Raw genomic sequence first — 24,352 nt, forward strand, 5'->3', positions numbered from 1 at the left:
GTCGTTACGTTGCTTCCCTTGATCCAACCCTCGAAGGCTCTGCTGAAATAGTTCACGTATTCCACCCAAGTTGTACCCGGGATCCGGGTGCAGTCTCGGAACCTCTGGCGGTACATTTCGGGTGTGAGCCCATAGCGGGTGAGGAGGGTAGCTTTCATGTGGTCATAGGAGGTCATCAGATGGTCTGGGAGCTGTAGCAGGGCATCGCGGCCCTCATTGACGAACCTCCCCCATAGACCGGCTCCCCTCGTTTCGATCGATCCGGTGGGAGGTCATAGCGATCTCGTAGGCCTTGAACCATTGCTGTATGTCGTCATCTCGGAAATATTCTCGCACGACATCCTTGGGGATGTGTACCTTCTTTTCTGTTGCCCCCGGGGTGCGCGGTTGCTCGGGCACCCCTAATTTTTTGTTCTGCTTGCGTAAGTCTATCTCAGCTAGTTTGCGCTCGTGTTCATACGCCAGTCTCTTCTCTTCGAGCTCTCTTTGTCTCTGTTTCTCTTCCCGTTCTTCTCGGAGCCGCAGATGTTCCAGGTTCAGTTTTTGTTCGGCTAATTTGAGTTCGCCATCCATTTTGAGCCGGGCCATTTCTAGTTCATGTAGTCGGTTTCTTTCTCGTTCTTGGATCTCATCTTGCGAGAGACCCGTTCTTCGCTCCTCGGGAGCCGTGGTGTCTTTCTCTGCTGCTGCGACATTTTGGTCCGGGGGTCTGACGGCCCCGGTTTCTGCCCATGACTCAATGGCGTGCTTGAAATCGTCTTTAGTACTCAGACCGGTGGTAGCGATACCTAGTTCAATGCAGAATTGTTTCAACTCACGATGGCTGTATTCTTCCAATTTTTCCATCTGGAATTTTTCGGTGGATCCGCTTTCTTTGGTTGACATTGTGGTTTTGTCGTGGGGTGAGCTACTCTCTGTACGATTACGCGTTGATTTGGATCCCGCCGCTGCCACCAATGTTAGACGGACCGGGAGGGTCGGCCGAGGACAAGGGGAGAGGTCTCCGGGGAGAGCCGTCTCCAGCGATCGTACAGACAAGTAACTTCCCCCCCCCACAGATGTACACCACACACGGATAAGGTTCAACGTTACTTTATAAGCAATTCTTTAAGTACGGTGAAATGGTACAAGGAGGTCTGGACTCAGGGGTCCCCTCTATTCTAGTCTCTTGGTTGGGTAAGGGGGTAGCGGGACAGTCTTGTTACCAATCTGGTGGATATGGTGGTAGATGAAATAGCTCACAATCCTCGAGCTCGGCGTTCTAGATGATCGGGCCGCGGCGGAGCCAGCAGGTCCCGGGATGGTTGAAGGTAGCGACGGTCCGCGGCGGAGCCAGCAGGTCCCGATGAAGGTGGTGGTTACAAACGGTCCGCGGCCACGCCAGCAGGTCCCGACGACGATGAAGGTTTCAGAAGGTTACGGCAGCGCCAGCAGGCAGGTCGATAGTTCGCAAGGCAGGGCTACGGCAGCGCCAGTAGTCCGTCAAGGATGAGTTCTTCACTGCGTCTCTCGACTCCAGGATACAACTGCCTTCCTGCTCTGGAGCTGCCCCAGTTATAGGTCTGGCGCCCTTTGATGTCCGGACCCTCGCACTTGGAGGTCGGGAGGTCCGGGATGAGGGAGTCCAGACACCCAGCAGGGGGGTGGAGCCAGCGCCTGGGGGAGCTGGGGGCGATCGGCACCTGGTGGGGGAGAGCCATCGACACCTCTTTCTCCCATTGACCTGCCAAGTAGTCCGCTCACCTCCTGGGTGGATGGTGGTGCCGGTATGTCGGGGCCTGGCCAGGCCCATTTGGGTCGATCGGAGGCCACGCGGCCTCGTGGTGCTGTGTCCAAGATGGCGCCCAGGCCGGGCGAGAGGGCCGGTAGGGAATCGGGCCCATGATGTGGAGATGTTCAGGGGCAGGGGTCCAATAGGAGACGGGAAACGGGTGGTTGTTGCGTGTAACACCTGAAGAGCCGGGCTCGGGCCTGGTCGTGCGGGGAGGGAGCAAGCCTTACACGTGGCCTGTCCAACACTAAGGATTTGCGTTAGAGGGATAAGTACATAATGGTTTACCTCCTTTCGCTCTTTGACAACACAGAAGATGGTGCACAGCTCTTTTTTTTTCATTTGACAGTAAGAACCCTTTGTGGCAGCCCTCAGACTTAGCTCGCTCACCCTACTTAATCAATCTTTATGTTAGTCCTTTTCAGCTTTTATACTCGCAGATGGACTACAACTGAACATGTAAGCTGATAACCCTCAACTATGCTTGAGAGGCCACTCCAGAGATAAAATTCTCTGTATAACTACTTATCAGAAGTCAGTAAACAAATAGGGCTACACTGGTTTAAAACAATGAAAATATTAAGATCCTGTTCATTGGACGGACCAGTATCTTATGGATCCCTCACTGTGGCCCCATGAGTTTGGCTCCTGCCGTAATCGCTCTCAATCTGTGAAACGCCTGGGTGCATGTGGGAGCGCAGGTCGGATAAACAGGCGTGGAGGCTGAAGATAGGTGCGAACAGGTTTGTTTATTAATAATTGGATTAGGTTCAGGGGAAACAAAGGTCAGTGAGTCACTGTATTCTTCTTCCGGCGTTTCTTCCTCTTGAAGTAGGGCTGTTAGGGCTGTTGTTCCAGGCTCCTCCTCATCGGAGTCCACAGGGTTTCTCCGGAGGCTCATAAAAGAGGCAAGAAAAAAGGGGCTCGGGGGGGCGCTAGAGGGCGCACTGCAGAATGGCCGCACTGTCGTGAGGCTCCTGCTGCCCGGAGCTGTTATCCGCCTATTGATCCTGCTGACCATCACTGCGCCCTGATCTGACCCTATAGATCTGCTGCACTATCGATCGGCCACCCACGGTCCAACTCCTGTGCCATTCGGAGCTTGCTGGCCGAAGTTACGAGCGCTCAAAGTTTCCCCGACTCGCGCTCTGGATGTCGGGTGCTCCGTAGCCCGGCGACACTTTCCACGCTAGCCCGAGGCTTCGCACGTGGGGTGGAGGCCCGGCCCTTCCTCTCTCCTCCGGACCTGATAGCCGGCCGGGCACGCTACGAAGTGCTCCCCTGGGATGGAACTGGATGTCGGCTTCCACCTCTGCCTGTCCTGGAACTATTGACTTGTGGAGACGCCGCGGATTGTCGTTTGAGCGCCTGGGTGGCGAACCCTTTGGCCTGAGGGTAGCGGCGGCCATTGTTTCGCTGGGAGTGGCGGGGCGTCCATGCCTGCTCGTGCCCCCGATTGTGGCGAATGGTCGCGTGACTGGAACTGGCCCTTATTGATTTGTGTGCCCCGTCGTGCTGATAGCGCCTTATCATGGGGAAACCGGACACTAAGCAATCCAAATTATCCTTTGACTCTGGGGTGGCCAGGAGGGGAACGCGCTGCAGCAGGAAGCTGGGACTTCGCGGTCTCCCCCCCAGCCGGTCGCTGATACTGTACCGCAGCCGCAAGCCCCGGACTTTCAACAAATGATGCAAGAGATGAGGCAAGGGTTTGCCACGATAGTGGACAAAGTGGACAAACTGTCGTCGCGCATGGATGCGGTGGTGCAGAAGCTCGATGTGCACGAGGAACGCCTAACAACGGCGGAACAGCGCATCTCGGACTACGACGATACTGCTGCTACTCATACCACACAGTTGGCGAGGATTGATAATATATTGCGGGTAATTGCCGCTAAGAATGAGGAGTTGGAGGCGAGGAGTAGGCGCAACAACGTACGTATAGTAGGTGTGCCGGAGTCCACGAATGTGGGAAAAATGGAGACTTATGTGGAGAGACTCCTGGTGGGTGCCGTTGGTGCGGATGCCTTCTCGTCACAGTTCATCGTCGAGAGAGCGCACCGGTCACTGGGGCCTCGGCCGGCCTCTGGGGCTGCACCGCGCCCCATTATTGCACGACTTCTAAACTATCGCGATCGGGACGCTGCCCTCCAGGCTGCCCGCACTAAGCGTGCCCTCTCCTTTGATGGGGTGTCCTTCACCGTGTACCCTGATTTCACGCCGATGGTGCAGGACCAACGTCGTAAGTTCCTAGGGGTGAAAAAGAAACTTCGAGAACTACAAGTGGACTATGCTTTGCTTTACCCTGCTAAGCTGAGGGTGACGCATCAGGCTAAGCAACACTTTTTCACTAACCCACAGCATGCTGAGGACTTTGTGAAACGCCTCAAACGTGAACGAGCAGCTGCGGATCGGAGAGGCGATCGGGACCCGGAGGGCGAACATTCGGCAGCTGAGGAGGAAGTCGCCTGATTGGGGTGATCTAGCATTTATGAGACGTTGTTGGCACGTGCCTTGTGCACCTACACCTTGACTGGTTGGGTGGCCTCGGTGCTACCTTCCCGTGTATTGTGGGGCATAACCGTGACTGCTTGCTGATTTATGCTAGTGTGGCGGTTCTTGGGGTCAGTATGGGACCGCTGGTTGGCGCCTTTTTTATTCGCGCTCTGGGCGCCCACCCCCCCGCGCTGCGCTTGGGCCGTGTGTGACTCGTTGGCTCGGACACTGGCGTGGTGTGTGGGAGTGGTACTGTGCACCTCTAGAGGGTTCCCCAGAGGGTGTACCCCACTAGTACCTTTGGTTTGGTTTCTAGACCTTTGATGGTTGTCTGGATGGGTGTTTGGGGATGGAGGGGGGTTGGGGTTTGAATGGCCTGATAGTTGGGGTTTCATCAGGTGGGAGGCGGGGGTGGGAAAGATGCGGGCGACACGTGCTCGGCCTGGTCCCTTGGGCTGTTGCGCTGTTTGCTTCTGCTGTCTGAGTGTGCAAGCACGGCTCCGGTTCCGTTGCTCCGGCTGGTCCCTTGTCATCTTGGACGGTATTGGACCTGAGACCCAAGCCTTCGTGCTCATTAGGCCTGGGAGTCATGGCCGCTATCTCCGCTGGCTGAATGGTAGTGAGCGCGCTACATGGGGGATGCGTGTGCGTGTTGAGGGCCGGTTGAGCTGTGTATGCTGTGCGCTGCGTGTTGTATTTCTTGTGTGCCTGTTGCACGGATGGTGCTGTTGGGGGGGGGCTGTTGGGGTTCTGTTTGGTTGGTTTGGAGATGGCTGGGATGTGTGTGGAGTGTAGGTGGGGGGGCGATTGTGTCCTTGGCTGGTGACCTGCTGCTGGCTGGCGCTGGGAGTCGGGCACACTGCCCCTTATCGCTGGGTACTATGGTGCCCGGATCATGGCTAATGTCGACTGACACTATAGACAAGATATCAATATTGTCCTGGAATGTACGGGGTCTTAATGATGCCAGGAAATGTCGAAATGTGATACAGTATTTGGATAGGCATGCTATTCATGTGGCCCTCTTGCAGGAGACGCATCTGCGGCCTGGTCCTGCCCCCAGCTTTGGTGGGCGGTGGGCTACGGCTAGGATGTTTGCTTCGTACTCCTCGTATGCTCGCGGGGCTGCTATCCTTGTTAAAAGATCGCTCGCCTTTCAAGAACTGGGATCTCTGGGAGACCCTGAGGGGCGCTATGTACTGCTATGGGGGCGGCTTGGGCAGATCACTGTGCTGTTTGTCAATTGCTATGCTCCTAATGTTGATACGCCAGCCTTCTTCCTTACTCTGTGGGGCCATGTGCTTGCTGTCAATGCCTCTCACATTGTGTGGGGGGGGGGATTTCAATTTTGCGTTTCAGGCTCAGGTGGATAGGTTGGACGGATGTCCTCAGTACAATGTGCAAGCTAGAGATGTTTTGCGTGGTATTGTGGAGGAGGCTGGACTGATCGACAGCTGGAGGTATTCTCACCCTGCTACTAGGGAGGGCACTCATTACACTGCGCATGCACGCTCATGGGCGAGGCTAGACTATGTCTTTCTCTCCAGGGGGCTGGTGGCTGGTCTGCGGGAGGCGATACATCTGGCTCGTACGTATTCGGATCACTGCCCTGTGAAGGTTGTGCTATCGGTGCCCGGGCTGCATAGGCCGCGCCCACCTTGGCGCCTTTTTCCTACTGCCTTGCTTGACCCTGTGTTCAAGGCGGAACTTGGCGAGGAGGTAGAGGCGTTCTTCCCGAGGAACAAGGGCTCTGTAGACAGTGTCGAGGTTATATGGGAGGCTTTCAAGGTTACGATCCGTGGTGTCACTATCTCCAAAAGCTGTGGGATGCTTAAATTGATTGTTCGAACTCTCGAGGGCTTGGAAGGGGATTTACGCAATTTGGAACGCAGGTTGCAGGCTGGCTCTGATCCCGATCTGTTGGGCCAATTCCGCACCAAGCTCTCCGAGTATGAGGAAGAGGCTGCCAGGGAGGCTAAACATAGGGGGAAGTACTGGACGGCGAGGAGGTACTGTGAAGGGGAGAGGCCAGGGAAGGTCCTTGCTGTGCTAACTAGACATCAAAGGTATGGTTCGGACGTGCTGGAATTGGTTTTGCCGGATGGCACTCGCTGTCGGGACACTGCGGAGATTCAACGCACTTTTATTCACCATTACACCCAACTGTACACGACACAGCAATCTGGGGAGACACGATATGGCGGATTCCTGGATGAGTTGGCGCTCTGTTGGTTGTCGGACGATCATCGGGCGTTCTTGGGTAGACCACTGGAGGTGGAGGAGATCAGGAATGCCATCATGTCTCTAAATAACGGGAAGGCCACTGGTCTGGATGGCCTTCCTGCTGAATTCTATAAGTGTTATGTGGACATCATGGCCCCCGTTCTCCGCGAGGTTTTTGAGGAATCCCTGGAGGAGGGACGTCTGCCGTGCTCCATGAGAGAGGTCGCTATTACATCGCTGCTCAAACCGGGTAAGGATCCCCTGGACGTGGGTTCCTATAGGCCCCTCTCATTGCTTAATTGCGATGTCAAAATACTCGCAAAGGTCCTGGCGGTGAGACTATCCGAGCTCATGCCTGTTATTGTGTTGCCCGATCAGTCGGGGTTTGTACCTGGTCGTGCTACTTCCCACAATCTTCGGACTTTGTTTTCCCTTATTTCGACCATTGCTCCGGATCTCCCAGTCGCTGCCATCTTCCTTGATGCCACTAAGGCGTTTGACTCCGTTGAATGGGGCTACCTTATTGATGTTCTATGCCGGATGGGGTTTCCTCGGATCTTTATTTCGTGGGTCAAGCTCTTATATACCGACCCGATGGCGAGAGTGGTGGTGAATGGTGTGCTATCCCCCCCGTTTCCTCTTACTAGGGGAACCCGTCAGGGATGTCCCCTTTCGCCCCTCCTATTTGCCATTGCCATTGAGCCCTTGGCCTGCAGGATTCGCCAGTTACACCAGCAGAGCGCCTTCAATTGTCTTCAGCGTCAGGTCGGGATCTCTTTATATGCGGATGATGTCACGCTCTATGTAAAGGACCCTCAGGACAACCTTAATGCGCTATTGCGTGAGTTGATCGCTTTCGGGGGTGTCTCCGGTATCCACATCAACTGGCAGAAATCCCAACTCTTCCCGCTTACTGCGGCGGTGAGTAGATTTCCTCTTGACTACCCTTTGGAGTGGTGCGATTCAGAGCTGCGGTACCTCGGCATTGTTGTGTCATTGGACAGCGAGGAGACGGTCAGGCTTAACTATGGTGTAGCGATTACTAAGCTGGCAGATGACGTCACTACATGGATGTCCTTGCCTCTTTCCATGGCTGGTCGTGCGTCCCTTATCAAAATGGTTGTCCTGCCCCGGTTTCTGTATCTATTTCAAAATATTCCGTATCACCCTGGGGCTTACTTTTTTCGCAGGCTTCGTACTGAGCTCATTCGGTTGTTCTGGGGGGGCAAACAGCCTCGAGTGGCTTGGGCTACCCTTACGTTGCCCTATGCTGATGGAGGATTTGACGTCCCTGATTTTGAGCTTTACTATCTTAGCGCTCAGACGCATTATGCTTACCATTGGATGCGCCCCACGCCGTTTATGCCCCAAGTTGCGGCTGAACATTGGGTCGCCCATCCGCTCCCACTGGAGGGATTGGTACTGGGCAATGTGTCAGATGTGGACACGCATCAAACGACGGTGACATGCACGGTAGACGCCTGGAAACGGGTGGCGCGTTTGTTGGGCGTTTCCTTTCTCTATTCGCCGGCACTGCCTCTATCCTATCATCCTGATCTGTCTCTGTTGCTGGAAACGGGGTTTCAACGGCTGTGTAGGCGGCTTGGCATTCTTACGTGGGGTGACGTTTTTCATGAGGGTGCCTTTCGCACCCAGGCTCATTTTTTTGGAGCTGTTGCCTGCTCCCCTTTGGAGCTGTTTTATTATGTTCGTCTGAGACAGGGCTTGCGCGCCTTGTTGCCGGATTTTCCTTCGGAGCCGGAGGTAACCCTCCCTCTCCACGTGCTTCTGGTCTCAGATGGTCGTCATCTAGTATCGAAGTTGTATGGAGCTCTTCGTCGACAGCGCTCTGTCCCGTCCAGTCGTGTACGCGAGCGGTGGGTTGCTGAGCTGGGCGTCCCTATTACTGACGAGCAATGGCAGTACTGCTGTGGTCTTACTGCCAATGTTTCCTCTAGTTGCCGCCTGAAAATCATACATTACAAATTCGTCCAGAGGTATTATTACACCCCGGTGAGGAAACTTCGGTTTCATTTAGCGGAAGATGACAGGTGCGCTAGGTGCCGAGCAGAGGGTGCCGACTTTCTGCATTTGGCGTGGGGTTGTGCGGGGGTTCTGGAGTACTGGGCCCAAGTCCATGCAAGGTTATGACGGAGGATGGAGTGCCGTTCGACCCCTTAGTGATGTTACTGGGTTATTCCAGGGACGTGCCTGCCCCCCACCGTAGATTTGCTGACGTGGCCTTGTTATTGGCCAAGCGCAGGGTGGCCTGTTGTTGGGGTCGTGGCAGAGTGCCGCGCTTCAAGGATTGGTTGAGTGATCTCATTTATTGTCAGGACCAATATAATGTCTACTCTGAACTGATGCCCGTGAGGTGTAGACCCAAGGACTTTTGGAGCCCGCTACAGGTATACCTCCTCACTAGGGCTGTGCAGGATTCTGATTCTGAACATGAGGACCGGGTTGGGGTTGGTCAACGCCAGCGTAGTGACTGAGATATGATACTGCATTTGCTGGTCCTCAGGTATTGGGTGGGGGGTGAAGTGTCTCCTTTTCTTGCGGGGTTGGGGGGCTGTCCTCCCTTCTGTGTCACTCATGTGGTAGCGTTGGCGATCCAATGCCTGTATGCTTTCAGTTAGCGGACAAGGGGGGACCTGTTTGGACCATTTCATGCGTGGAGGGTACTGGTATCAGTTGGCACGGAGTAAATCTCCCTCTCACTTGGATTTTTTTTTTTTTTTTCTTTTTGCACTGCCAATGCCTGTCCATGCCTTCACATATCATCCTGTTAGTGTGCACTCTGGGCCGCCCATTTCTGAATGATGTATGCCATCATCCGTTATTGACTACACTGATTCATATGTTACCCTGTCATCCGGACTCATTGATTGATTCGCTATGTTGTACTGGCCATTTACGACTGTATGTAACATGAATGCACTTCCTATTTTTCTTGCTTATCTCCAAATAAAGGTTTAAAAAAAAAAAAAAAAAAAAAAAGGGGCTCTCAGAACACTAGTTCCTACGTGACTTAAAGGTTATAAACCGTCACCACACCACACAGTGTTCGTTTCTGGGTCTTTCTTGGGTCAAGTGAATTAATAAAGGGGAATGGTATTAAAGAACATTGGATGTTGGAAACTAAAGGACATCGATCAACACATCCTATTTGGATGAGTAACCGAGTATTCAAACCCCAATCAGAAACCATATATCAGGCGGTAGGGTAAGAACCGGAACGCTAAACGGTTGTTCAGGCAGGATTTAGGTACAAAGTAGGTACGCATAAGGTGCATCAAAGTCAGGATATGAATTACAGCCAAGAACTATATTGCAGGCTTTCAGTGCTATGAGCTTTTCACCTTCCCGTGCCCCTCCTGTTACCACCTCCCCTTATTCCACCCTCCGACTCCCGTAACACCCCACTCACTGGCCCAGCCGTAACTCTCCAAAGTCACGGCCGCTCTCCAGCATCCTCCGGGGAACTCCACCAGTCCTCGCACCACGGCTCGTCCGGCTCCTCTTCCACGCCGTCTTCTTTTCGGGGCTCCTTCACGCTGGTCCGGTCACGCTGAGAGTTCTCCCTCCTCTTCACGTTCTCCGCATTTCATTGGAGGGTCAAAGTTACTTCCTGGGTTGATCCTAACCCCTTCCGGGTCTTGACTGCCGGCTCTCTGCAGAGACACGGAAAGATGGCATGGAGATTCAAAATCAGGATCGGGACTCCTGATGTCGACCCGACACACTCGATCCTTCGTGGACAATGGGAAGAGTCTGCCCATGGGACTACCTCGGTGAGTCCCTCCTCACAGTGCAAAATTGAAATGAAAGCTCTGGGTGCATTGGTCAACCCTTCCTGGACCTTCTATATGAGGAAAACTCACTTAGTTTGAACATACCTATCTGAAGATGGTCTGTATGTCCACCTCACTTTTGAAATCTCTACACTGACTGCCTATACAAGGCGGAATTAAATTCAAGGTGACTAGCATCATTCATCGCTTTATTGATGGGGAGTACCCAAATTCATTTCATACCACATGACTCAGTACTCTCATTCCAGTGCTCTCTACACTTCGAGCCAGGGCACAATCCTCCATTTTCCTCTATACTTACCCCTACAATGGTTCTTGGGTGAATCCATTCTCGAGGAATGTGCAACAACACAATTGGACCCTGACAATTGTAGCACCTAAGCCCAGAGACCTCCACCCAAACAGTTTGCCTGAACTCTAAGCTGTAACTAAAAATACCAGGGTGCCTGACAAGTAATTTCCTGTTTGTTCCTCACCATAATAAGATGGGCCGAAAGGAGTGTTGGTGTCATTACAGGAACAGGATCAGAATTTTCGGCACAAAATCAGCGATCACAGAGCTAAACTGGTGCCTGTTTCCAGTGAGCAATCAGACCAAAGTTGTTGCTTTAACATTTTTCCAACAGTAAGACAGGGATCAGAATTGTACTGTTTCCCTGCTATTTTAGCAGAGCCCAGTATATGGGGATTACGCGTCTCTACCGGGCCTCCTGTTCTTTATCTTCCAAACATTCATTGCAGAAACCCGCACCACTGCATCAAAGTGGAGTGCTGAAGAGGCAGTTTACTCCCCACTCCTCAGCAGTGAGCTGAGGAATAAATAGTTGAGGGTAAGAATAGTCCTGAGCCCCTAAGGCTGCTTAAGAAGAGGATGGTGGTTGGAGCAAAGGAAATATTGGAACTGCAAAATCACTGTGCCTCCAAGGACATAGAGGTGGGACCTTAAGGGGTGTAAGGCTGCTACACATGCTACTCCTTTGACAATATGTCAGTGCAGTTAGTTCCATACTCTTATTTTCTCCCATTTTACTTACGCTATTTAACTTGGATCACCCTATATTTATAAAGAACATTGTTATCACTCAAGTTCAACTGTGTAAAAATGTAATTTCTGTCTTCCTGCAAATGTGCAAGCCCTAGCTTACTTTAAGCTACCTTTTATGACATTTCTGTTGATGCTGTTGCACCCTCTGTGTCCTAAATCTGCTTCTTTCCATGAAGCGGACTCATTTTATTAGGTATGAGTTAAGAAATATGAATTTTCTTTTGCTTTCTCTACTCAAACAGGCCAGCAGCAGAAATTGTTTAATAGCTATCGATGTTTTTTATTTGTAAAGGGCTCGCGGTTTTTAATACTAATGGTCGCATTACACACAATATCTATTTATAGTTTATGATATTAAAGTCCTATGCCCTTGTGTGATTTGGCTTTTTATTTTAAATGTGATAATTTGACCTCGAAACGTGTGATGGTATTTATCTGTATTGAGTGTATTCACACCTACTGCGATCTATGGGGCACATGCATCAAGCTTTTTACCAGTTGCAAACAGGACGATTTGCAGAATCGACCCGTTTGGGACCGGCAAAAAGTCATTTCCGATGCATCAAACCTAAATGCCTTCGCAAAATCATAATCGCAAAAATTGCGATTACCTATTTTGCAAATGCATTTAGGGAATCGCAATTTGCGATTCCCTAAATACAATGCATGAAGCATTTCAAAAGATGCGACTTTGCATTAAGGATTCGCAAATTATCATCAACATCAAGTTGATGGTAATTTGCAAATCCTTAGAAAAATGCACAAAATTGCATTTTTCAAAGTACCATGTGGCGCACACACATGCCCACACTTACCTTTTTTGGGGGTGCATCAGGGCTCTCTGGCACCCTTGCAATTGCATTCGCAATTTGCGATTACCTATTTGATAATCGCAAATTGCAAATGCTTTCCCATTCATTCCTATGGGCCCTGCAATTCACGATTCTCTTTTCGGGAATGTGTAGCTATTAATTTGCTATTCCTACATACATAAGGAATTGCGACTCCTAAATAGTGATTCCTTAAAAATCGTTATTAAGGAATTGCAATTCCTTATCTTGATGTATGTGCCCCTATGTCGTTAATTAATTATTTTCTTATAATGTCTTGACTCATTGCTACGCAGTATTTACTGCCCTTACGTGCTGAAAAAGATATTATCTCAAAGTAATGGATGCTGGGCTAAAGACAGAACATTGGTATTTGATGGTGTTCTTGCCACACAGATGTAGCTTTTTATTTTAAATGTGATCATTTGACTACGAAACTTGTGAGGATAATTATCTGTATTTGCATCAGCTGTGATCTATGCCATTTAATCAGTATTTTCTTTATTATAGGATGCCTTTGCTCAGATTATTCGAAATGAAGGTGTCAAGGCCCTGTGGGCTGGACTTCCCCCAACCCTGTAAGTCAGGATCCAAGGTTTCCCTGTACAATATTACACATTATTTTTCCAGTCAACAGTAATACATTTCTAATGGTTTGCCTCACTTTCAGAACTGGTGTTCTAGAGAATGAGTGATGTTTCTGAGCTGGCAGCATCTGGTAGAGGTCCTCCTGTTTTTAAAGATTACAGTCTGTATGTGTGATTTGTGATGGCAACTTTAAAAACTTTAAACAACTGTAATGCTTCTGCTCCGAATAGATCCTGCCTTCAAGGAAATTTGCCCTAGAAGTTTGGATTGCTACTCGAGTTGATTGCGTTTTTTTAAAAGTCTCTTATACACACTGCTGTATCAATCTGACTTCTCAAGTTATCAATACAGTACAACATATCTACACATACATGCATACGACTCGAGGGCATTTCGCCGCTTGTCTCACACTTAGGCATTCCTTTTGCTATTGTTTGACCTACTACAAAAAGATGCCAATGCTGCTATATTAGTAAACCTATCTATTTGTCTTCCTCACACACGAATAGAACACTATGTGAGCAGTATCTGGTTTTTATGAATCAATCCTTTTGATTTTGATTTCATTTCAAATTGTCATTTTTTCATTTACTTAAGTAAGTAGAGTAAACTTTCTGTGCTCTTCCTCCTTTGCCCACTTCCTCTTAGCTAGGTCCAGCTTCTCCTTCTCTACCGCTATTTAAGCAAGTTGAGCTTCCAACTCTCTCTCTAAGAGACACCTCTGAGTTCTCGTTGTTGGAGCCTCCCCTCTCACCATTAGCTGAGTGCCTGAACCTAGTACTAGAAGCAAGGGACACGTTGTCATCCTCCAACTAGAGGTTGATGGAGGGGTCGTTTACCCCCTCCCTTTCATTCTCTAGAGCAGAATCTGCCCCGGCCTTAAGGGACCTAACCAACTCTGCCTTTCGGATTCTATGAGCAGCAGGTAGCCCCCTGGCCCTACACTCTCAGCTCAGCTATTGTGAGGTTAGTTAGATTAGCCAGATCCAACTTTATGATATCCCTAGTTTTGGGTTAAGAAAAAACTTTGCAAACAGATATAGAACAATTTAGAAAAATCGAAAATTGAATCAAAAACAGTTTAGTCCAAATCTCAAAAATCTGATTTTTTTTCTACGTCAATTTAGAGGATCTTTAAAGATCTTAACTTAATTTACTGTTTGGTGTAATTCAAACACAAGTACGTATCCTGACCGCTGGAAATCAAATGTGTTTTATTAGTGGGATTAAGTCTGCACCAACCACTAGCAATAAGGCCACCAACACAATAATAGGTCCGGACAAGGTCTCAGTAAATTATTCCCTTTCTCAACCACTGGTATCTGGCAACGAACAGGCAAGCTTAACTTAGGAGACAACTGTGTAAAGTATTTGAAAAACACCAATAAATTAATTAAGTAAGTACTAACACACAATGAAAATCCAACACTAATTTTTACAAATGGGAATTATTTTTATCTTCACAATGACAAGAAAATGACAAAAATCTAATGTAGTGAGCCGGAGATATGATTTTTTATATGAATAAACACTTTCTACTGCTTAATAACCCAATAGCGCAAATTGGGACATCTGGTCGTGCTTGAGCAGGACAAAGTCAAAGTTTGAGGCCGACTGTAATGGAGCCCTTGTCAGATATACTAAGCGGGAAGCCTCAGTCAAAATGTTACCTTCGCACTAATAAACTTTTCTGGAGGATTTTCTCTCGCCGTCGATTGGGCATCTCCAGCAGGTCAGATTCAGAGCAGCTTCATCAGCTTGGTTCCGAGGGAGCCCCCAGTCAACTCCTAGAAGTCTTGAGCTCTGGTGCTTTCAGTGTGACAAACCTGAAATCCAGGCCAGGTCGTAGTGCATGGTAGTCTGTTTGAATCTCGACTTCAGGTCAGTCACCTTGTGGAGCTTTTTCCAAATGTTGCTCCAAACGTCTGGAGTCTCTGAATTGCTCCTTGGAAGTTGGGCTACAATTCCCACAGTGCACCTGGCCAAATCCTTTAAAGTCCAACTAAAGGTGTTCAGCTGGGTTTTTCTTGCTGGAGATGAGGCAGGTGAGGCTCTTTTAATCTGTTGCTTTCAGGGATTCCAATCCTTCTCTTTTTGAAGCAAGGGCTGTAGTCCCTTTGTTTGCCCGAGGTGCAGTCATTCTTGGTGCAGTTCTCTTTGTGCAGGCCAGTGTTCCAGCAGGGCAGTCCCCCTCCTTGTAATTTCAGGCAGCAGATCTGAGTTGCTGTGCAGTTGTAACATATTTTTCCAATGTGCTGGGGCGACAAGTGGGGGGGTGGGGCACCACTTTCCAGTTGGGTGCAGGGTGCCACCCAAAAGCATGGCAGCTTCCTCCATAGTGTGGCATATGTTTGTCCTACAAAGTACTGCACTTTAAATTTCAAAATGGAGAATCTTTCTCTGTGGAATGAAGTCCTGGTTGAGCCAACATACTGGTATGGCTCCTTTCCCTTAACACTCCCCCTTCCAGACCCTATGCAAATTCCACTCTTGGTGGTCCCATCTTGCTAGAGAGTATGGGCTTGGGGGTAGGCCTGGCTTGCATTCTTACCTGTCTTGCTCTCTTTGAAGAGTAGTTTGATTACCCAGCCCCTTCCTGACCAGTTCTCTGCAGGTGCAGATCTCTCCCTACCAGATAACCTCTGTCTCTATTCAGGCCACTTATCACCTAAATATGGGCTCCGAGGATGGAAAGGTTAATCACTTATTTTCTGCACTAGCTATGGTACATTCTACAGCAGTAAATTGTCGGAGTTACCATTAACAATGTTTCAAGCACTTTAAATATTATTTTTGCGCATCCCTAGCAGTAGTTATACTTTATTAATAAAGTATTCCCATGTTATCCCATGGATCTAAAAGGTTCCAATGGGGGAAAAACGAAATTAATCTTTTTTTCCCTCACCAATTTTCTTAGTATGTCATCCAACTTTCAACTTCCAAGATAAAGTTCTCCACATAGTCCAGCTTCCATCTCCTATTGCTTCGCATGAAATAATTTCCAGGAAATTATGCCACATATACTGCTTTGTTTCTTACTAGGAAAGCCTTTGTGAATGGTAGTCAAATCCATAATAGCCATCTGTCCACATGGAAGAATGCACCCAGAAAGGGGAACAACCCCTTTGATCTGATAACCTCCCAACATGGAGAACATGGTTTTAATCTCACTATCTGGTTTTCCTGCCATTTTCCTTCCTCACTAGAACGTGGTTTCTGAAATTCATCCTCAACTCTAGCACACACCTCTTGCTCATGATACTCCAGGTGCAGCCAACAGGCTCTCTGCAAAGAGCTCTGCTGTCCCTAACAGCTAGGACAGCATATAAACATACAGCCACAAAAAAAAAACAATCATGTGTAGTTAGTGGGATGTGCCAGTTTTTGCCTAATCAGTAGCATATTTCTGCTGATTCTTGAGAAAAAGCCTTAAATTCAACATCGTGAAATAGCTGTCTGCATAAAATATATTAGTGTTCAGCTGTATCTCATTTTTGTTTTGACAAACAGTCTCCAAGTCTGCCACACTTCCAGGAGATTTGTCTGCAGCTCTCCAGCCCCGCCAGTCTTGCTACAAAAAATGCATGAATTGCAGTCAGCTGGAAAACTACACTCATTAGATGACTACTAGTTATGTTTTTTAATTCATCTGGAGTGTCAGCAGTATGACACTGCTTAGATTTAAAAGAGCTGCCCTCTATCAAAATGCAGTCATTTCTCTACTCTATGGATTAATGTTCGTTGTATTCCTCCAAGTAATGCCCCTCCCATACATGCATTGCATATTGGCTTTTCTCCTCACTTTTTACCATTTTCAATTTCACAGTTGTCCAATGATCTCAAAATGTTGTATTGTCACTGACAAATATTTAACTAAGACTGCCAATAGTTCATTACCTGACCACCCATTCGAGGATATATAGCATGGACCATGCTTGATTAGATCACAATTTCTTATGGAAGGAGTTGTGCAGAACCCAGTTTGTTGAAAAGTAAAACCTGTATTTTATTGCATTTTTTATGTCTGTATGTTGATACATATAGAATATTGGATCTAGAAATTGCCTGAATTGATGCTTAAAACTTCCTTACTGTGGAGTGCTTGCATAGACCTTCATCGTGCTTCTGCCTCATATTTCCATAGTGAAGACTGCCAGCCTGACAGAACCAGGGAGACAGAAGTCCGGTTTAGGCAACTACCTAAATATGGAAATCAATTTCTGAAAAATCCCTGATCTGGAATATAATATAACAAACACTTCTTAAAATTCTTAAAGGGATTTATATGAATAATTATTTTGAAGTTAAAGGGAAAAGTAACCAAAAGGATTCCTCCTGTACTGCAAACCCAGACAAGTGAAAAAAGAAGAGTTGACAAGGGGAAAAAACAAGTTAGCAACAGAAAGATAAGATCAAAAATAAGTACTGTAAACAAGGGCGGGTGTGAAAAGTCTAGTAGGAGTCCAGAGAGTAGAAACAGACGTGGGGTGAGGGAATTAAACTGGATTTGTAAAGCACTGCTTATCACCTGTGACGTTATCAAGGCGCTAGGGGTTGATGCTGCTGCTGTAGGTTAATCAAACAGCCAGGTTTTCAGACCTTTCCTGAATTCCTGCAGGGTGGGGGAGGGGCGTTCCATACCTTGGTGGCCAAGTAGGAGAAAAGAGCTGCCACCACTTCTGTTTCAGGTAGGCGGGGAGGGTTGCCAATAGAGGTGAAGCACAGTTGTCTGAGGGGTTGGTGGAATTTTAACCTGTGGTTGATTTAGGCTGGTCCTTGGTTGTGTAGAGCCCTATAGGCATGGGTTAGCATCTTGAACAGCCACCTTTTCTTGATGGGAAGCCAGTGAAGTGCTCTGAGGTGAGGTGTGATGTGGGCCTGCCTTAGGAGGTCAAGGACAAGCCTGATAGCTTAGTTCTGAATGGTCTGTAGTCTGTTTAGCAGCTGTGCGGTGATACTCGCGTAGAGGGTGTTGCCATAGTACAGGCATCTGGTGACGAGGCTTGGGTGACCGTGCGACTGGAGTTGGTGGGGAGCCACTTGAAGATTTTTCAGAGCACGCGGAAAGTAAGGAAGCAGGTTTATCTGTTTTTTCATGGTGAGTTTGCCGTCTACTTTGATGCCTAGGTTCCTGGGTTGTTCTGTAGATGTGAGTGAAGGTCCAGTGGCGTAGCGGGGGTGGGGTGGGGCGGGGTGGCCTCCGTTACAGGGCCGCTGTTGCAGAGAGGCAAACGCAGGACTTTCCAGCCCTCCCCCTCCCCCTTTCCATGTTCTCACCCTCGGATGCCATGGACCGCAAAAGGTCTTGCTACGCCACTGGAAAGGTTTCAGCTCTGCTGGCTACTAAGAGTCATCCTACGGGATATGTTGCTCCTGAACACCTCTGTTTTGTCGAGGTTGAGGCAGTTGTTTTCCACGCAGTTGGGGACGCATCTCATGCCCAGGCGGAAGTTGGCCTTGATGTTAGCGATATCTGCGGATAGGGAGAGGATGAGCTGAGTGTTGTCCAAACATGATATGATGTTCATACCATAGGTCCTGAATAGTTTGGCCAAGGGGGCCTTATAGGTGTTGAACAGGGTGGAGCTTAGTGAGGACCCTTGGGAGATGCTGCAGATGATGTCCTTTGGGCCCGAGGTGTAGGGCATATGGCGGGAGCTCTGTGCTCTTCCGATGAAGATGGATGAGATCCATTTGAGGGCATCCCCTTGGATCCCCCATCTGGTGGAGTCTTTTTAGGAGGGTGTAGCAGGATACAGTGTCAAAGGCAGTGGAGAGGTCGAGGAGGATCAGGACTGTGGTTTCTCGTTGGTCTAGGAGAGCCCACATGTCCTCCGCGGCTGCGATTAGGGCGGTTTCTGTGCTGCAATTTGCATGGAATCTGGATTGTGATGGATTCAGCATGTTTTTGTCCTCAGATGGTAGATAGCTTTTTCCAGAACTTTGGCAGGAAAAGGGTGCGGGAGATGGGCTGGTAGTTCTTGAGCTCCTCCGAGTCTGCAGATGGTTTTTTGAGGGGTGGTTTTACTTCTGTGTGTTTTCATTCCTTTAGGAAGGTCTCTGCAATGCTACAGGGGTGGATGTGTTGGGTGGGTTCTGAGCCAAAAAACAAGAGATGAGAATTAAGGGTACTAGGAGAAAGTCCCTTCCTGAATAAAAAAAAAAGGACCCAGGTTTGATCAGGATGGTGGGTTAGACAGAAAAAAAGGAAAAACAGTACATGAGGGAAAATTTAATTACCAAAAAATGTATTGCACTTCAGATTTTTCGCAATGAAAGACATTCACCAGCTTGTTTTTTTTCAACCTGATGAATGTCATCAAAATAGAAAAACTAATTGAAACCTGTTAGCGAAAATGGATCTTCAGAACCGGTGTCATCAAGTTCGTTTTTGGTCAGTTACACATACAACCGTAAAATGGATTAACAATTCAAACGAAAAATCTATTCATAGAAATACCCTCATAACAAAAATTAGAGGCCACTTTTAAATGGAAACACCATTAAATCCTAAATTAATACAGTTTGTTGAAAGAGGAGATATATCCAAGTCGAAAAAAATGAAGCCAAGAATAATAATAATGCATTTGATGTAGAAATTAGGAAATACCATCAACTGCAACAAACATACCACTGAGAAATAGTAGCCTTCCCATAGAGAAATCTCACGTAAGGAAGAAAGTTTCACACGTTTATGACATTTTCTAAAAACGTGACCACATAATTGAAAGTTTCTTTTGATTTAAGATCAACTGTGCCTACAATTTTGCTGGTATTTGTGGAATTACAAACTCAAATGTTAACGGTTGCCACCAGGAGCAGGTGGCCGTCTTTTGTTGCCTTTTGAACCTTCTCTAGGTTCTCAAAGCTCCGCGTGCTCCTCCAGCATTCTCACCATCAAGCAGAACGCCGCCTTTTCAATGTTGGTTGTCTCACACCGACTCAAGCAATTTTTGTTTAACTTGCGTGGATTCTGTTTATCAACACTGCTTGATAGAGTCTCATTTTTGTTTGGATTTCGATTTTTTCCCATTCCTTTATGAAAAGGCCAGATTTGTAATTGGAGAATAAAAAAGAGCAAAATGTCAACATATTGTCCTTTCGCTTGCAAAGAAAAAGAAGTACAAACTTAAGCTTTTGAGCATCAAAACCATGACCTAACCTTTCAGGTGGCACACACAGCTGAAAGCAGACCGCTCTCCTGTTGCCTCCCTTCAGAAATGACAGGTGTTCGGAGGAAAGTTCCACATTCTAGACTGCTCCCTCTTCAATACATGCCCACTCTTCATAGTTAAAATGAAACAAGAACCTGAATACATTTTAGATATAGTGAAGGGCAAGAAACTGAATTATACGTGGAGTATTCAATAACATTATAATTTCGAGGAAACAGACATACCTCCGAAGGGTTTTGAGAAAGCAGTAATTAGTGCTAACAAGAAAATACAGTGTTTCAATCAATCAATCAATCAATCACTGCATTTCTAAAGCGCGCTGCATACCCGTGAGGGTCTCAAGGCGCTGGGGGTGGGGGGGGGATGCTACTGATCGAAGAGCCAGGTCTTGAGAAGTCTTCTGAAGACCAGCATGTCCTGGGTCTGTCGTAGGCTGGTAGGGTGGGCGTTCCAGGTCTTAGCGGTGAGATAGGAGAAGGATCTGCCGCCGGCTGTGGCTTTCCGGATACGAGGGACTGTGGCGAGGGTGAGGTTGGCTGAGCGGAGGCTTCGGGTGGGGGTGTGGAAGCTGAGTCTGTTTTTGAGGTATGTAGGTCCGGTGTTGTGTAGTGCTTTGTGTGCGTGGATGAGGATGTTTCCTTTAAAAGGTATGATGAAAAGGTGGTAAAAAGAAACATAGGAAGGGGATAAAGTAACAAGCATTTACAATGCAATGGTCTCGGCATCATTAAAGGTAGAGTTATTGGCATTGCTCATGACATTTCTTTTTTTTTTTAAATCATCAATGGCATTGTCATTTACATTGCCAATAGCTTAATCGTTATATAAATGGCATTGTCATTGACAATGCCAATAGCTACACCCTACACAGAGCCACCTTCCCACAGACACACTCAACAGCACTCTGCAGTCTGTACTCAACAGCACACAGCACTCAACAGCACACAGCACTCAACAGCACACTGCACTCAACAGCACTCTACTGCACTCAACAGCACTCTACTGCACTCCACAGCACTCTACTGCACTCCACAGCACTCTACTGCACTCCACAGCACTCTACTGCACTCCACAGCACTCTACTGCACTCCCCAGCACTCTACTGCACTCCACAGCACTCCACAGCACTCTACTCTGTATTTACCTCTGTGCATTTTGGATAGCACAACAGAGGGCTTTTAGCCGCTTCGCATTACACAAAGTTACACCCATTTGTTTCTTAGCCATGGGAAGATTTGGTGAATAGCTGAGACACTCAAGATAAAGAGCTGATGGGGAAACTCCGACCCGGCTCCCCAGGTCTAATGTCAGCAGCTCTGGCTGTAAGGCCACATTCTGAATAGATTGAAGGTGGCAGTCAGAAGTCGCCTGAAAGCTCTTCTCATTATGGGATCAAGTCTTCAACAGGACCATGAGCCATGCTTCAGGCTCGAGCTTTCAGTGGCTTCCAGGTTCCACTTCTCAATGGTCTCCTCATTGCATTCTGCTGTGATGCATATGTTGTGATGCATTAAATTGGACAACCGTGGCTGGCATGGTATATAAGTTATTCCGTCCACGCAATGGTCCACGTATACTGACTCTACTCGTGAACGTTGATGTAGAAATGCTTGACTCTTTCTCTGCCCCTAGAGCCAGCCCCAACCCCATCTCCAGTCCACACGCTAGCTCGTGCCGTAACCGTGACGTCGCGACTGGAGATCACCATGGAGCAGCCGCATCACTGCTGTTCGGGGGATAATTGGAAACATTTCCCATGTATGGAAATGTGTCACCGGCAGTTGTGCCGTGCCAATATTACTTTAACTAACAAGATGTGCATTAAAACACCAAAGGCACCCCGAACATTAATCAGTACAATTCCCCAGCCCATTCAACTTTATGATATTTGAATATTGTAATAAAAGTGTGGTCATTCTGGAGTTCTGGACTTTTTGGTTCCGTCCAGAGGTGTCAGGGTACAACACCCAAAGACCCCGGAGTTCCACCTGCCTTGGTGCACAAATGAACAGAAACACGGGCTTCTCGATGGTGGCGTCAAAGACCAAAGGTTTATTACTGCAGGGACACAGAAGTCACAGAATCTACACACGGGCAGAGACTAGGAGCCTGTTCGATTTGTACAAGGTGGGTTGCTCCTTATATACTAAAAATTGTGCTCTAGGCAAATATTTCACATGTCGGTACATTCCCAAACCTTTTGTGTCTCTAAACAATAAATATTTGGCGTTACACAGGAACTGTCGATAATATCTGATACCAAACATCACGAAGAGGGGTTCCCACCAGTCCATCACAATCCCTTGTCAATATTGTATTCAAGAGCCGGACCGCCTCATCATAAAGTTCGTTACCTCCCCCTAATAAAGGCCCAGAAGGAAAGGAGCAGAGCCAGGTGCAGAAGATAGAAAAGCGGGATAAGAGATGTTTGTGGGTTGTAAATGGGCAAGGCTACCGGCTTCGGCCGCCTAATCATGATCAGGTACAATGGACAGGAAAACCAGTTCAGGTGGGCTGGCCTCGGGCAGAGGAGGCAACCTTTGTCGAGTCATGCAGTTTCAGCGTGATCTGGTTTAAGGTGCACGTGTCACGTAAGAGGTGAATCTCCGGCTAAGGCTACGTGTCCTTAATCAAAGTGGAGTGAATGAAGTGATCAGAGGCTATTGCATATGTGAGGGCAAGGAAACACAAAATGGCGGCCATGATCTAAGATGGATGCCGTGTGTAGATCAGAAATGTGTTCATACCAGGAGTGCTCTTGCTCGTATCGTAGCGAAAACACCAGGATATGCTAAATGGATCATTTGCGGTTCGCTGATACTAATATTATGTATTTCCGACAAACTTGAAAAACACGGGTTCAAATCGTCACGGAACCTCAGACCCTCCTTTTGCCCTTACATAGGCAATTACTCAGTCTATATCAGAGTCTAGTTCTATACTCATCAGGTCAGTAACATGTTGTTGTATCATCATCCTTTCTCGTGCCTTTTCTCCAAACGCAGGTGGTTTTCTGAGACAAGTTGCAGCGCAAAAACTACACAGAGCAGGACCACACTGGATAATCAGACAACATGAGAATAGGAATACTAAGATGACACCAATGACCATTAGAACCTTCCATCCCCACGCTGAGATCAGAGTCCAAACCCACTCCATGAAGGACCAGTTTCCCTTGTCTACATGTATGGAGTCCGAAATCTTGTGCAACTTAGAGATCGCCTCGTAAACTGTTGGAGCATTATTAGGAATAAAGACACAGCAGCTCGATTGGATCATTCTGCATACCCCACCTCGATCTGCAAGTATAACATCTAGAACCATACGGTTCTGCAATGTCATGAGCCTATCCGCCTGAAGCTCAGCTGTCAGATTGCTAAGGGCACCAGCAGTTTCGGTAATAGTAGATTCAACTACCCGTGTTAGCTGACGTATGTTTCTACTATTGGCCATAGGCCCCCAGAACGGAAGGAAGCCTTTGAAGAAGTCTCCAGCTTCCTGACCAGTGGTATCTTCCTTACTGAAAACACCTCTAGCTACTCTTATTCTGTGGTAATCCGGTGAAGCAGTGTATGTCGGAGGCAACAATCGAGCAATATAACATGAACCTGAAAAGTCAGTAGGCAACCATGTATAAGCTCTGTCTCGACAGATGAAGTAGGTACCCCTAGCAGTAAGGAAGGCAGGGGAAGAGTTAGCCGGAAACACATAAGTCTCTACGCACTCACTCCTCCCTAGCTGAGCTCTCGGATTTCTCCCATTACCTTGCAAACAGACCTGACCTCGGTGAGGTACGACCCAGATTGGAGTTGAGCTTTTACGCTTGCTTTCTCCTAAACTAAGGCGATACTCTGAAGTATTCCAACTTAAATATACTCGCAATTCGTCTCTAGGGTAAGATGGAGTATTATTGACGTCTTTGATCATGTCAATAATTCCCTGGACTAAAGCTTTGTTGGCAGAGTTATATTTAGTGGAGCGTGGTGGACGTGGAGGATAGGTTTCAAGGGCATAAGCAAAGATGGTTTGAAGGGCCTGAAATGATCCATTGTAGCTGAAAGGCAAAACCAGATAGGGAATACCTTTATCCATAGTGTGAGGTATCAAGCCACACACCCAGCAGTCTGTAGTGTTAACTACCAGTTGGTGTTGGTGCAAGAGCTGTACAAAAGTATTATTAATGAATTCTGAGCGTCGAACTTGCTCATGTTCTGGAAATGAGTGAAAAGAGTGTATAGAAGAAACAGTAGAAATAGCTGGATCAAGGGGAGGCACTGTAGAAACTGGCACAAAAATCAAATTTATGCTAAAGACAATTCCACCCACCAATGTTGCTAAAACAATCAAAAATGTAATGGCACATTGCATCAAGAAACATTTGCTGTGAAGAATTCTATTTAGTTTGTTTC

At 47.8% G+C, this 24,352-nt stretch overlaps 1 protein-coding gene across 1 annotated transcript in view; it reads left to right on the plus strand.

Moving 5' to 3' along the window:
- The window catches only part of SLC25A40 (solute carrier family 25 member 40), a 419,344-nt gene that overhangs the window by 128,658 nt on the left and 266,334 nt on the right, over window positions 1-24,352 (plus strand). Inside the window, exon 5 of the mRNA XM_086941797.1 lies at window positions 12,691-12,758. Within this exon, the coding sequence (XP_086797923.1) occupies window positions 12,691-12,758 (68 nt within the window). The remainder of the gene's footprint in view (window positions 1-12,690; window positions 12,759-24,352) is intronic.

This window comes from Lissotriton vulgaris, chromosome 10, assembly GCF_964263255.1.
Source record: "Lissotriton vulgaris chromosome 10, aLisVul1.2, whole genome shotgun sequence".
Taxonomy (NCBI): domain Eukaryota; kingdom Metazoa; phylum Chordata; class Amphibia; order Caudata; family Salamandridae; genus Lissotriton; species Lissotriton vulgaris.